Source organism: Hippocampus comes, unplaced genomic scaffold (assembly GCF_001891065.2).
Source record: "Hippocampus comes isolate QL1 unplaced genomic scaffold, H_comes_QL1_v1.1 scaffold28, whole genome shotgun sequence".
In the NCBI taxonomy this organism is placed as follows: domain Eukaryota; kingdom Metazoa; phylum Chordata; class Actinopteri; order Syngnathiformes; family Syngnathidae; genus Hippocampus; species Hippocampus comes.
In genome coordinates, this window is record NW_017805405.1 from 239,703 (window position 1) to 255,072 (window position 15,370).

Sequence of the window (15,370 nt, forward strand, 5' to 3'; positions counted from 1 at the left end):
CTAGGTGCAAGCATTAGGGACACCGTGGCCCTATTTACCACATGAGGCCCTTTAAGAAGACGACATGTACAGAAGGGAAGTTGTACATTAACACAAAAAGATGCTGGTCAAAAAAATCTCAACTAGAGTATAAACCACTACTTTTCTGCAAGAGTTCGAGTCCAAAATATTCCAGGGGCAACTTGATTAGTTTTGGGACTGCGGCGTTTTTTTATTTACAAAAAAATAATTTCCTGCACTGACTTAACTGTTGGCCGCCCGCCTATTCTAAGTAAATGGGTGGGGCTTAAAGAAGGAAGAGGAGAAGATTTATCTACTTAGACTACAAAGCTAGAGGAAGGCTGGGTTGTAAATTTCCCCAGTGTGGGACAAATAAAGGATATCTTATCTGTCACCATCGTCATCATAGTCATTGGCGATGCGGTGGGGGAAGGCAGCATGCAGATTGGTGGGGTAGAGGGCGCGGTTCCTCGAACATGTACAGTGTTTGGTCATCACCTGCGAAGAGAACGACAAAAACGAAAATGAATAAAATCATATGATTCTTGGGACAAATTGATCATTGTATACGTACACATTTTAGATACCCCTAAAATAATAAAAATAATACAGCAGAACCTGAATAAAGGTGAATGGAAAACTTCAGAACTTCAGCCTGTAGCTCCCAAGACTTGTAAATGATTAGCTCCGCAAGTGTCTTTTTGTTTTTCTTTGGCTTTTTTTTTTTTTTTTTTTTTGGTGATACCACCACAAAATGGTACAGTATCGTTAATGGTGAAAAAGAAAAACTGATAATGTACAATGTACATAGATCAGGAACTCGGACTTACTGTGATGAAGGAAAGTGTTACCCTTGTCTCTGCCCTAGCTGCTTAGCACAATATGGTGAAAGTGACGTTAAGTTGGTAGTATTAATAACAGAATATGCACCCTCAAGTGAGCGACATTTATTTTGAAGGTGCGGGCAGTTAACACAATTCGCCCAGTGGTCTCGACTTTCACCAACTGCAACCTTGCTCTATTGCAGTTTCTTTGCTGTGGGGAAGGAGAGCCATGGTTGGGAGCATGCACTTTTCAGCTGTTTATAAATTCAATGAGCACACTCATGCAGAAGCTGCTATCGGCCACAGCTCACGCCCTGACACTCACATGCAGAAACACCTTAGTTAAGCCAAAGGCTAACTTCGCCCATCAGAATCAAGTGTATGTAAATAAAGGTAACTAAATCATACATTTCGCATATTGTAGGTAGGTCTTGAAAATATACCCAATGATGAACTGGGGGTTCGCCGCACTGCTACATAATTGTACTATTACTGGGTTTGCCGAATCCCAAAGAATTGAAAGTAAATGTCGATCATGTCAAACGTCTACTTCTTGTTACCTTGGTATTAACTTGCAGCTGTCTCCTGGTGAACGATGAAGTGTCTATTTGAATCATCCACCTCGCTGCCACAGTGCACATCACTCCTGTTTCCAAGCACACAAACATTCAATAAAACAACACCTCCAAGAACTGGACAACTAGCTACAAGTAAAATTGATTACTTCATTTCACGAGCGGCGGGGGAACTCCGGCTCCCTCCCACATTCCGAAACATACATTTTTGGTTAATTGAAGACTCAATTGTGGCTGTATTGCTCGGTGGAATAGCATTTGACTGCAGATCAAGATGTCTGTAGTCATGTACTGGATCCTCCCTCATACTCTTGCAAATGCCCTTATTGTGGAATTAACAAAGTTCTAAAGTTTATCTTAAATTGTGCATTGATGGGATTGTGAATGTTTGTTTGTCTGTATGAGTTCTGTGATAAACTGGCAGGCAATCCAAGATGTACTCTGCCTTTTTGACCCGAATGACGGCGAACAGTTCTGCATCACGGTGAAACTACAATAACAAACCTTTTGTTGAATGAATCGCTCCCTGACCTTATCAATCTGATCATTATTGTGGAAGCATTTTTTTTTTTTTGAAATACAGCTCTTGTATTGGATCTTATTGTTAGACGGTGCAGCTTTACCTAATATTGAGGATGTCAGTGTTATATTTTTACAGTGAAAAAGTTCATTATCTTCACCTGTTGTCATTGATGTCTCTTGAATCACTGATGCTGTTTCCTGCTAGCAAAACAAAAGTAGTTTAACACATCATTTCTGAAACAGTGAATTCAATGACTAGGGAGAAATCATATGATGGCAATTCAAGACCGCAACATTTAACTGAACTCTTATACTCTTACACTTAATAATCTTACCTTAAAATTGGATGGGGCGACAGTATTATGAACTGTTTGGCTACATTGTAAATGTACTGCATTTGCATGCTTACCGTTGTCAATGTTAAGTGGGAAGGATTCCAGTATGTCGCCACTGTATCTGCCCGCTCGGTAGCCCAATGCTGTTGAAACTCTGCAAAACAACAAAGGGAGCATCACGATAAATCTGTTCCAAACCCGACTTGTAATGAACTTAACTAGACCACTTGGTGAAAAGGTGGTCTTTGATAAGAGACAGGACAAAATACTGTAATTTTGAAACACACGTGTTGGTCTGAACAGAGTTCGGGTTGCAGTTGATGCTGGCGGAGTTGTTCGGCGTCATGTTGCTCTGAAAGACGGCGTTGCTGTACGTGTTGGCGTGCTCGGTGGCCCGGATGTACGAGTAGAATGGGTTGCTGGGAGAGCAGACAGGCATTTGCTTCGGCCTCACGGGCTTGGCTGGGAATAAAAGGAGTAGGATTGTACATCACTTGCTCCACACATTCGTGAAACATCCAGAAGTGTGCATCAAACTGGTAGCTCTTCGGATTAATCAGAACGCAAAAAATAGCTCTTCGTTTCACAAAGTCAGCGACCCTTGCTGTATGCTCATCCAAGTTAAGACGGCTCACACAACTAAACACGCACGTAACTGTAGGCAGCTTTTCTTCCAAAATTTTGTGCGTAACTTGAAAAGTCCGTAAATAAAAGTTGTTTGTAACTCATGGTTCCACTACACATGTTTTTGTAAATGTTAAATACAAACAGCATCAGAGAGATGCATCTCCATTCTCATCAACCTCTCGAACCAATACCAATTTGCGCGGCATGAGGGCGTCGTAGGGCGTTTTTCGCCCTCATGGCGTCTTTTATGCGGTCAACTTCCTGCTGGTAGCGACGGCGGTCCATCATGGCGCCCTCCTTGGCATCCCTCAGTGCAGTCTCCAGGGCCTTAACTCTCTCAGCAGTAGACCGAAGACGTTTCTCCAGCTTTGGAAGCTCACAACGCAGATCTGCATTGTCACGAACCAGCTGCATGGATGTGAGGAAGGAGAGACGGACAATCTTTCTTTTTTTTCTGTCCAAGTCACTCAATGGATGTTGAAAAAGAAAAGATACGCCACACGTGTTCTCACCTGTTTGTGAACCTTTGTAAGTTGGTCCAGGTTATTCTCAAGAAAGGAAATCTTCTGCTTCTGGGTGCAAGACCCCCCGCTATCATCAGGTTCCATTTCGGAACTCTGGAAATTGGAGTATTCATGGAAGGAAGCCAAATATACCGTATTTTCCGTACGATAAGGCGCACCGAAAAGCATTCAATTTTCTCAAAGGCGCGCCTTATAATTCGAGGCGCCTTATATATGGATCAATATTCTGCTTTCTTGGACGTAGCATTTTCAATGTTCTGTCAAGAGCTTTGTTACAGGTGCAGCGGTTGTGAAATCGCTATATAAATAAAGATGTATTTTATTGTATTGCATTCTCTTTAGCATGGCTCCATCTAGTGGATGCATAACGCACCCGCAGCCACTGTTGTAGCTTCCTTTCTATGCACCTTATAATGCGGAGTGTCCTATATATGAAAACTGTTTTAAAATCGGCCATTCATTGACGGCGCGCCTTATACTCCAAAGCGCCTTATAGTGCGGAAAATACGGTAGTCATAATGGAGATCAAGTGTTCCATCATTTGTAAACTACAAGCATGATCTTCCACAATTTTTGAAAAAAAATTAACGGGGCAAAAACATAGTCGCTAACCAGCCACTAAAATGGATGCACTTGCCATTTCAAAGAAAATGTTTGATTCAAATGTGTCAGAGAGATTTTATTCTACAATATGTTTATTATTTTAGCTGTACTTTGGGAGAGGGTTAAAAAATACGAGGAAAAACAATGCGAACCTGTCTGATTAGGCCATTATGATGTTAACGCATGACTTACTGGTGATTTTATCACAAAGTCTTTCATGAAGGTGTGCAATTGGATGTGAAGGCAAATGATCATAGTTCAGCCTTGGTGGCGGTCTTCAATCTTGGCTTTGTTAGATACAGGTATTTGCATAAAGGCAGAATTTTTGTTTCGCATCAGATCGTGCAGTTGTACCTAATTATTTCTGGCTAGTATTGTTAAATCCTTAAGACAGTATCCTGACTTACTTTTTTAACCCGCGACGTGAGGTCTTGAACAAACAGCTTGCGAAGGTTGTGGAGGGTCTGGAGTTCGCGGGCCTTGGGCAAGAACGGATGGAGAGAAGGTTAGAGGGCGAAACTTAAGAAATCGGATATTACAGAAAGAATAGAAAGGAATGGCATGTTGATTATGTATGAACAAAGTCCTTTGAAGACTAAGCGTAGTTGCAGGTTTACTCACGACAGTCTCTTCCAGACCCTTCAAATCCTGTTTAGTCTGCTCATGGCGCTCGTGCAGGAATCTGACAGTGAGAGGGAAAATATTAGATAAAGTATTTAAAGGCAAACAAACAAGATAATACAGTATGAAAGACTTACGAGAGCTCCTCCAGGCGCTCGCTCTTGGTATTGTCCTGACTCTTCAGACGCTCAAAGTCGGAGCGAACCTGAGCCAGCTCCAGCTCCATCTTGGAATTGCGACTAGGTATAACACATGTTCTATTAATGTCATGTTCTATGATGGCAAGCATAGCAATGTGCATTAATAGCGGAAACAATATTTTGGACGTTAAAGAGTATACAGACTCGGTGAGTTCGTCGATGAGCCTCTGTTTCTCATTGATCTCATCACGCAGACGTGCCAGCTGCTTGTGATGGAGGCCACGGTGAGATTCGCCCTGCTGGCGTGTGATCTTCTGCAGAGTTTCATATTGAATTGGAAAGAAACACACACACACACACACACGCACTTCCGGCGCGCCCACACACACGCACACACACACACACACACACACACACACACACACACACACACACACACGAACAAAATTGAATTCAAACAGAATGTCTTCTTTGTGTATTTTCATGCAGAAATGTGAGAGATGTTTTATTAAGACACCTGGTAACTGTTGTTGAATTTAAAAACGATATATCGTATGTCTCCTTAAACCTTGGATGTCAACATGCTAATAACATAACTGCCTCACTCTTTTTTTTTTGCCAGAATCAGAATCTGATTTGCTCTTTGGATAGGCATTTTTGCAACAAGTGCAATGGAGTACGGCGAGTCATTTCCTGCAAAAACTTGACTTTGGCAAACGACATGAGGTGGGTGTATTTTTTTTTTTTTTTTACCTTCACATTTCCATCTGCAGTCTCTCCCTTTTCTCCATCTTTGTCCTCCAGAAGAGAATTATCTTGTACAAGAGGAGAAAAGGGGAAAGGGTTGGACAATTAACACACACACCCACACAAATAATATGATGCTGCCGAGGAGTTGTTTTTGTGGAAAGATATTCATCCAGGGATGTTCACATGCACTCGAAACCGGAGTACCCGGAGAAAACCCACGCAGGCAAGGGGAGAACATGCAAACTCCACACAGGGAGGCCGGAAGTAATGCGGAGGATGCGCTATCCAGTCAACCACTGGGCTGCCCAGGCCATCCATCCATCCATTTTTCAATCTGCTTAATCCTCACAAGGGTCGCGCAGGGTGCTGGAGCCTATCCCAGCTGTTTTCAGGCAGTAGGCGGGGGACACTTTGAACCGGTTCCCCGCCAATCGCAGGGCATACAGAAAGGAATAACCATCCACGCTCACACTCACACCTTGGGACAATTTAGAGTGTTCAATGAGCCTGCCATGCATGTTTTTGGAACGTGGGAGTAAACCAGAGTACCCAGAGAAAACCCACGCTGGCACGGGGAGAACATGCAAACTCCACACAGGAAGGCCGGAGCCGGGATCGAATCTACAACCGCTTCACTGTGAGGTCGACGCGCTAACCACTCGACCACCGGGCCGCCCGCCCAAGCCAGTGATGTGAGAAAAAAAAAAGACTCGGCACAAACGAATGAAGATGAGCCTGAGCGTCAAAGAGTTCTTTTGCCTGTACACATGATCATGTTACACTGTTTTTGTCTTGAGCATTACCTTGGTCTTGCAACTTGGCCAACTCTTCGCTTAGAGAGTCGTGACTCTCCTCCAGCAGCCTCTTCTTATGCTCTACGCTCTGCATGTACTCAGTCAGCGAGCGGATCTTAGCTTCATGCTGTAATGCAATGTGAGCATGAACAACAGTTCCACGATAACCATGGCAGAAATCTCTTTGATTCATGACACCAGTTTCTTTCTTGTCCCCTCCTGTGGGTCTCACCTGAGAGATGAGAAGGTGGCAGGAGGAGAGCTCTCTCCCAGTCTCCTCCATCTTGCGGTGGCACTCCAGCTGCATGTTCTCCAGCTGCCGGCAACGTTTAACCATGCTCTTCACCTCGGATTTGATCTTGCTGATGTAGAGGCGCGCCACTGTGAACTCCTCCTCGATGGCGCCGCTGATCTCCACCGGCTGAGCGTAGTAGGAAACATATTCCACATTTATTTTTTCAATCACGTCTCATATTTGCAGTCAAGATGTTGAATGCCCTAAAGGTCAAACAATTTGCATTTGTGGGTGGGGGGTGCAGGGATAGTTTTCTGAAGTTACACAAAGAGTCCATCCTTCTATTCATCCATCTATCCTTAATCCAACTCACCAGCTTGATTTCGCCATTGCCCACAATGGAGCTGAACTCGCTCAGGTCCCTCATCAGCCCATTGAGCACGTCGGCAATACGCTTCCTCTGCTGACCGCTCACTTCTTGCATGCGAGATAGCTCCGCCTCCAGCTCCATCAAACTCGCCTGGTTCAGAGAGCACAGTTTGGGGTGACAGAATGTAGCTGTTGTTGTTGTGACCCATCTGTAAAGGTAATCTAATCATATGAAATATAAAACTACAATAGCTCGTGAAATATGAACGACATCAATTTCATACACGCAACTTTTGGAAAAATATACCATAGGCCTCAGTAAACACAAATAAAAATCATTCTGTACTGAAGACACGCTTCATTAGTGTAATGATGTCATTTCATTTAATTAAATGTTATCTTTTTACAATTTTCATATAATTCTTCATTAAATGGATTGGCATCAGTTTTGTTTTATTGCCTCTCAGTGTACATGGACATCTATTTTGGACATTAATAAAGAGGACATATGAAAAATTGACTTTTTTTTTCTTGTGTACAAATAGCCAGGTCACTGGGGTGAGTGCCTTTCCAAAGGCATGAAAACAAACAACAAAGTTTTTTTTTTTTTTCGGCAACCAAAGCTGAAAATGTGTCGGTGAGTGAGCTGGGAACTGTTTTAAATTCTAGGGGGAAAAAAAGTGTGACTTTTCTCCTTTAATGTTGTGGCGACATTAATCTTGTCCCATCAGAGGCCACCACAGCAGGTCACGCGCATGATTTGTTTGTCAGCTTCTACATCAGATAAGGCCTGATGCAACCAACTCATTTTTTTTATATCTAGGCTTGGGACTGGGTCGGCAGTGGCTGATTATTAGGGCAATGACCTGGAATCGCACTTGCGCCATCGACACAAAAGGCACCAGCAACCAGCGCAGTGTGTCTGCTTTATTACCTTAACAAATGTGCATGGAAATGTACACACGTCTTGGTAAACGCAGCATATTTCTGTCACGGTCCTCCTCTTGAACGTACCATTTTCTGGGACAGCTGGTCGGCCAGCAGTTGGTTTTGCAACCCTTTCTCCTCCACCTCCTGGCTTTTTTGGTCATAGTTGATAGCCAGCTCCTCCAGAGCCTGTAGCACCTCCTTCACCTCCGCCTTAGCGCAGTCGCTTTCCACTTGCAGCCTGCCGAGCTCCGCCTGCACTTTGTCGCCATCCCCACGTGAAGACGCCAAGAGCTGCCGGTAAAGATGACACACGTAAGAAAGAAGACTTGGCGATTGTTTTTTTTTTTTGTGTGTGTGCAAGTCCGCGTGTATAAGTTGGTGTGTACCTCGTCCTGATCCAACATTTGCTGCTTCAGTTTCTCCACCAGCTGACACTGCAGGTTGATCTCATCGTCCTGTAATACACATCACATCTCTGTGACAACACGCCGCAACATGTCCATCCATCCATTTTCTATCATATTTTATCCTGTGAAGGGGTACAGGAAGCTGGACTTTATCCCGGCTGACTTTGGGAGATAGGCAGACTACAGCCTGGACCAGTCACCAGTCGATCACAGGGCACACAGAAAGTTTTAAAAAATTAGCATTACAGTGGTCACTCATTTATCATGATGGTTTCATTCCAAAAATTACCCACAAAAAGCTAACTCCGCAATGCAGGGGGTTGTCTGAAGCCAACCCTCACATGGTTTCAAGCATTCTAAAGGTTCGTTACCCTTAATAAATGTAACTTTTAAGATGCAAAAGGAAGATTAAATACTGCCGCCGTGACTCTTTGCACTTCCGGCGGCAGTTCGAAGGAGACGAAGAAGATGGAGAAGAAGATGCATTAACCCACCAGGATTTTCTAACTTCGCGACGACGACGCGGGATTCTGGTTACGGTAAGCCATTTCAAGCGAAGGAAATTTATGTAGAAACCGGCGTTTGCTCATTATTATGTGATGCGGGAAGGAGAACGCGCTCTGCTAACAGGAATTTCTGATTGCAGCCAATGATCATCAGCTTGTTTACTACTGCCTGATGCACTGGGCTCAGTTATGCAATATTTTGGGGCACTGTGGATAACCAAACAGCACATTTCCACAACGTTCTGAGTAGTTTTTGAATGGTTTGTGTGAAGCAGCGCACTCAAAGTGTATTTAGCGTAGAGAGAGGGAATTACAGTCTTTGTTCCCTCTCGAGCTAATGTGCCAAGAATGCTAAAGGCTACCTTGTCATCCAGTTGCTTGTACAGTTTACGGATTTCCTCTTCATATTTTTGGCGCTCCTCCTCAGAAATGCGGACCACAATGGAAGAGGTGTCATTATCTAGGATGGGCCGCTCTTCCACCGACTCATAATGGGTCACGATCTCCGGTTGGGTCCTCTCCGTCTCGGGTACATTCTCTCCTGGAGGAAGTGACAATGGCACGGACTTAGAGAGTGTCAACATTTTTCAAAGAATGTTCATTTGCTCCGCGGCTGTTCCTAACCATTCCTCCAGCGGTTGAGCTCAGCCTCCAGCTTTTGGATGCTGTCCTTCAACGTCTTGTTCTTCTCCTTCTCCTTTTCGTACTTCCTCTTCCACTGTTCAGCTGTCAGTTCCAAGTTGATGGAGGCCGTGTTTCGAATAGTCTTAGCACTGATGTGCATCGTATGGAACAGAAAGAGGCGCAAAGAGATGGTATTTTAATGAGTGAATAGAAATGAATTAATGTTCAAAATGTTAAAATGAAGAATTAATTTCACGGTAAAAGAAGCGATGAAGTCCAACCCATGATAAGTTAATGATATGGAGTGTGTACCAGTTATTTTAGGAATAATTTCCCAGTGAGTAAAAAGAAACAATCCGTATCGTTGTACCGTTGTCCAAACATCAGTGTGGACTTAGTCTCTGCGTCATTATAGCTGGAGGGTGAGCAGCAGATGAACATGGTGGTGCGACAATTCCCACCGAGAGAGTCCTGCAGGATGCGGGTCATTTTGCTGTCACGGTATGGCACGTGGCTTTTCTGGAAGAGAAGAAGATTTGCACGTCGTCTTTGGATAAGAGGCAAGGAGGGAAGTGAAAATTGACGGTGAAAACTCACCGTGCCCTCGGCCAAGGCCGAGATGACATTTCCCAGGGCTGACAGAGACTTGTTGATGTTTTTGGCCTCATCCAGCACGGCTCCTGCAGCCCCCGTCTTACTGACCTGGTGCACAGAGTGGATGGTCACAACTCAAATACAGCACTTGACATCTCCTATTAGGAGGTGATGTTTGTACATGAGTAGATGTATTTTTTTCCGTGTTTGAACAAGATTTAGAATGCTATTAACCCTTTCCTGCACCCTGTAACCTGATAACATGATAAGCTGTCCACTGTGGTAACTGCTGTCCCTGAAAGGGTTAAATCAATTTCAACAAAACGTGAAACGTGCATTTAATTCGTCAGCGCAATGGCCAGGTCTAGTTCGCACTGAAGTGGTTCAGTATGGACTGCAATTGTTGTAAAAGTCACTCAACCTTAGTTGGATGTTTGATTTTCATCAGGAATTTTGCTTAGAAGGTATACTACAGTCTAAACATTCACATACCGGGCTGTTTCTCTTTCCTACTCTTAACATCTTACACTTATTGCATAGCTCAGGGTGAGCGACTGTATCGACCACTATCTGGCATTCTTTTTTGGCTTGGGAATCGTTGATGTTGAGTTTTAGCCCACCTTCTCGCTTCCTGCCAGGTCCACCAGATAGAGTTTGCCGCAAAGCTTCTGCTCGGTCTCCACGTGCTCCTGCTTGATGTTGATTAGGAAGATACTGTGGCTGCGAGAGCTGTGCTCATTCATGTCTGCACAAATACAGAAATAACACAACAACAATTATATACATAGATATATACAGTATATCTATAGATATGTATATATAATCCACAGACTCTGCATCACTGTTGGCACTGCACTGATCACTGTTTCATTAGTCTAATTATATATTTGATGGTATATATGTAATAATTATAATTGATATAAAACAAAAGAAAAATGTGCAGTTACCCAAGGAATTTTGCTTATGTGGACCCATTTTTTAATTTTTTTGCATATTCCCGGGCAGCAGCTGAATAGCCATTGCAGATGGAATACGATGGAATTTGATACTGGCTGTTGGAGGGAAGCCAATTGACTTTGAAGCATGGCTAAGGTGCCCCCGAGCAATGCACCAAACTCCTGACTTCGGCATCCTAAGCCATCTGCGATAAGCAAAAACCTTCCCTGTAGCCCTGAACAGGCTAAGTCTATAGAAAATGGATCGATGATGTGGCTTCACAATGTCACTCTGGCATTTCATAGATATTTCAGAATTACCGTGAATGCTGATGAACTGTGAGAAAAAAAAAAACAGATCCTTAAAGAGAGTATATTCAATAGAGTCAGAAAGGACTTTCTTTACATGAACTAAACTCATCAAATCCCAAGACGTAAGTGCAGCAAGGTGACCTCATCATGCAGAGGACCAGCAGCACTATCTGACTATCTCTTCCCAGAAACAATGTTCAGGTTCCAGAACTCAGAACGCTGTCCTTGCAGCACAGTGAGTCAGCATGAGAAGACTGCGATGATGGCAGCATCGATATAATTGACTGTGGATTGTTACACTTTCACAAGCTTTGTAGTGTGTCTGCTCTATCGGCTCTGGCGTGCAGTGAGCGTGTTGCCGTGGCAACATGTTCTTCCCATCCACTGAACGTTCTTGACTTTTTCTAACACACAAAACCATGTAATCCATAAAGTACATACGCAATCCCTTGGCCCTAATCAGAGAGTGTAGATCAGCATAGTGGTTTATGGATGAGTCATCACAGTTCCTCAAACACGATATCAGAGGGACACATAAAAAGACTTCAATAACGTTAAGGCTAAATGACAAGAGATGAACGGATTGTATCACGTGAATAAAAAATAAAAAACAAAAAAAAAAAAACACATGGTATTTGCTAACAATGCCAGAGCAATTAGTGGGTGTGGTTGTTTGGCCTTGTTATTTTTGTAGTGTTAAACAGTGTGGATGTTGACAAATACTTTGGTCTATAGGTAGGTAAGCAATTTGCGCCAACATGTGTGAGTCTGTTTCTGTTGCTGACAAGCTGAAGAAGACACTTACTGGTAACGGCAACATGCCGGTTTGATTTGCCCTCGTCAATCACGTCCATAACCTCATCCGGGCTGGAGACGAAGCGCTCGGTGCATCCCTGAGGATTGTAAGACCAGGTTTAACATTTAATGGATGATTGAGGGATGATTCGTATACTGTATTCATGTTCAAAGCCTAGTTGTCACACACCTTGACATATGGCACACGGTTTTTATCCTCATGGACAGACAGGTTGGTCTTTGTCACTACGAAAAAAAATGATTTGAAATGATGAAATGTTGCATGAATGCTGCTATTTAGTGAATATTTATTTTAGGCACTCACCATCCAGCAAGTCCCGGATTTTGTCCATGTAGATTTCAAAATATGAAACCTTTTAGAGACAAAGTCAGAGAAAAAAGATTATGCCAGATGAGCAGCAGAATAGACAAACATAAAACCAATCCAACAGATGGCAACATTAAAACCTTGATGTGGAATTCCAGGTTTTCATCCATGGCAAAGATGTGGTTGAAGATGTCCTCTGCAATGCGAGGGATGATGCCCATCTGGTGAGGGTCGTGCAGCTTGCCCTGGAACAGCAAGTTACGTCATAAAATGGGCACAACTGTTCAGACTTGAACTTTAAAGGGACACTTGGATGGGCTGAAAAATGGCACTATAGTAAAACATAGAATTGTAACATAACTTCTCATTGTAAGAAAAGTTGTGATTTTGTATACGATGCCAAGCACATATGCAGTCAAAATAAAGTAACTATGCTATCTGTACCTCCATGGTATGAGTCTTGCCAGAAGAGGTTTGTCCATACGCGAAGATGGTGCCATTGTAGCCACCCAGCACATCTATAAGGGTAGAAAAATTCAATAACAGGGAGATGTGAGGAAACACATTTCACTAATGCTAGATACGTTGATGAACTGGCTTGGACGCGTACCCTTTACAATCTGCTTTGCACAGGTGTTGTACACTTGCTCCTGGGTGGTGTTGGTTGGAAAAACGCGATCAAACACGTAGGACTTGCCCTGCAAACAACAAACATGTTAAGTTGCTCCTGTATGTCATGAAGAAAGCAGCACAAGGAGACAGACCACAGCGTGGTGAAACAAAACCAATGCGAGGCAATAACATTGCGGTCTATGGGACCAAAAGGTATACAATAGTCATCTTCCAATAGTGGCCAAAAAGGAGCAAAGTGGAAGCAAGGAAGTAACTGTGTGTATCTGTTAAGTATATCGACCATATTGTGACCACTCCTAAGACCAGAATCATTGCCTTCGTGCTGGTGAATAAGCTACAATCTATGCTAATTGCGAAGCTAACCTCGCTAGCATATTATGCACTGTCAATTTGAAATGATGTCCGGTTTTTGGAAAAAAAAAAAAAAACCGATGGAAATTATTATTTTTTAAAATTGGATACCTCGATCATTTGAAAAAAAATCACTGATAGATCAACCAACTATGACAACGATCCTTAATTGCAGCCCTGAAACAACAGCTTGGCTTGTTCGATATGATTTGAATGAACCGATCGTAGCATGCAAAACGGCATTGGCCATCTGTGACAACTGTTCACTGTGATTGGCTGTTAGCTAGCGAATCAGTGCATTAAATTAAAGTACAATATGAAACAAAAAAAGCAGAGCCACTGCAAAGAAAACTGCATTATCTAGTAAATGTAGCTTTTTACCTCAATATTTTCCGACTTAATTATGAGTGTGATGGACATTGTTCTGCATATGTGTTAATTTATTTCATGATATCCTGACTGTGGATGGAATGATTAAGAATGACTAAACTCGTGCACCCAAGTCAGGTATGTGCACACGCGGCCGCGCGCGCGCGCACACACACACACGCACGCACGCACGCACACAGTTTCATGCTTGAAATTTAATTGTGTTCCCCCAGACAAAATGTCCACAAAGTCTGTGGTCAACAGTTGTAAAGCTCAAAGACAGAAAGACACGCACCTCCAGACACACGTTAATAAGGCCCATAGACATGATTAATTGATGAGGGGCCCTGCGTGCACAACAAGGCGACTCCCTTTTCTCTCAGATTTTTTTGGGGGCTTACCGCGACGACGACAGTGTCATCTCCTTGGAATTTGGGCAGAAAGAGGTCCCCCCGAATGATCTCGGACTGGTTGAGAGGGCGAAAGCGACACAGCACTTTTATGTTGCACTCGGCTGGGACGTCGGCCATGGCGCAGGTTGGAGGAGGAGGATGAAGAGGATGAGGAGGGGGATGCTGACGAAGATGCTGGTGGCGGCCTGGAGCCGAGGCGTCGAGAAAAGAACAAAACAATATACACGACGAGAGATCCACACAGCTCGCTCCTTCTTCTTCCAAAGAGACTGTAAAAAAGCTTCGGTTGCTCTTACTTTGTTTTTTCTAGACTATTTAAGTCGAAAAGGCAAACGAAGCTAGCGGCGTTTCCGTGTCGCAGTGAGTAGGAACGGCGCTAATTAGTCGTCAAAACGCCAAACGACCGGCCTACATCATTAAAAAAACAGATGAAAATGTGCCCTCCGCTTCTCTGAAAGAGATATAAGATGTCTGCCTTTTCTGTCTTTTGGGGTGCGTCAGTCCGGCTGAAGGTGAGCGATGCTGTTGGAAGGGCAGTGAGGTAGAAGGGTACTGTAAACGCCCCCTGTCGGCGAGGTCCGATACGGGCGTGGCCTGCATCCTAGTTAAAGTGGTACCCACAGATAGCTTTTAGATGAAGATATAGATTTGAACAAGGATGCGTACCTGACGTCGGCGCCATATTGGGTGTGGAAAAGCCGAGGATCGGCGGCGAGCTCATTCAGAATTCAGCTAACTCGTGATGCAAGTTGTGATTTCCTAGAAATGCTATCGAAGCGATCAGTTGAAAATGTAAACACTTGCAGCGTTTTATTGAAAAAATGTTGCATCTGGACGGATATTGATATTCATCATTTTCCTTAATTGCCCTCGTCAACATTTATTTACTAATCTGTTTACTCTGAGATGCAAGTACATTTTGGTCGATGAATATTTTTTTGTGCTGAAATATTTCCCGTTTAACTAAAATTCTCCAAAGTACTTCCATTGATTATTGTTCGTAACTTCGCTAATATTTCTCATTCCATATAAGTTTCCCAAAGTTAGAGGGCTGAGAAATAATTCAGAAGCGAGTGCACAAAAGTGCTGAAGTCCATTTTCAGTGATTGCCATGATCACATAAAAATGAAAGTAATGGCAGGATATTCACCCATCCACTATCCAGAACACTTATCTAAATAAAAAAAAAAAAACATTCTTCAAAAGGTCAATTAAGGTACCCAATAACAAGACAAGATCAGCCTGCATAAAAAA

The 15,370-nt window shown here is 43.2% G+C and overlaps 1 protein-coding gene across 2 annotated transcripts; it reads right to left on the bottom strand.

The window, feature by feature from the left end:
• Window positions 1-391: 391 nt before the first annotated feature.
• On the bottom strand, window positions 392-14,686 carry kif5aa (kinesin family member 5A, a). Of its 2 annotated transcripts, none has more exons than XM_019873191.1 (29): window positions 14,105-14,686; window positions 12,961-13,048; window positions 12,795-12,868; window positions 12,491-12,595; window positions 12,348-12,396; window positions 12,213-12,268; window positions 12,033-12,120; window positions 10,601-10,725; window positions 9,984-10,088; window positions 9,757-9,905; window positions 9,387-9,535; window positions 9,125-9,303; window positions 8,236-8,304; window positions 7,934-8,140; window positions 6,924-7,070; window positions 6,548-6,736; window positions 6,325-6,442; window positions 5,525-5,586; window positions 4,976-5,085; window positions 4,769-4,870; window positions 4,632-4,692; window positions 4,418-4,489; window positions 3,396-3,500; window positions 3,075-3,291; window positions 2,544-2,718; window positions 2,331-2,410; window positions 2,080-2,119; window positions 1,385-1,470; window positions 392-498 (listed from the first exon to the last, which is right to left on the bottom strand). In XM_019873191.1, the coding sequence occupies exons 1-28, from the start codon at window positions 14,231-14,233 to the stop codon at window positions 1,392-1,394; spliced, it is 3,129 nt and encodes a 1,042-aa protein (XP_019728750.1). In that variant the 5' UTR covers window positions 14,234-14,686; the 3' UTR covers window positions 392-498; window positions 1,385-1,391. The 2 variants fall into 2 exon arrangements, with proteins under 2 accessions (XP_019728750.1, XP_019728749.1); XM_019873190.1 differs by having other exon boundaries at window positions 2,080-2,122.
• Window positions 14,687-15,370: the final 684 nt, after the last annotated feature.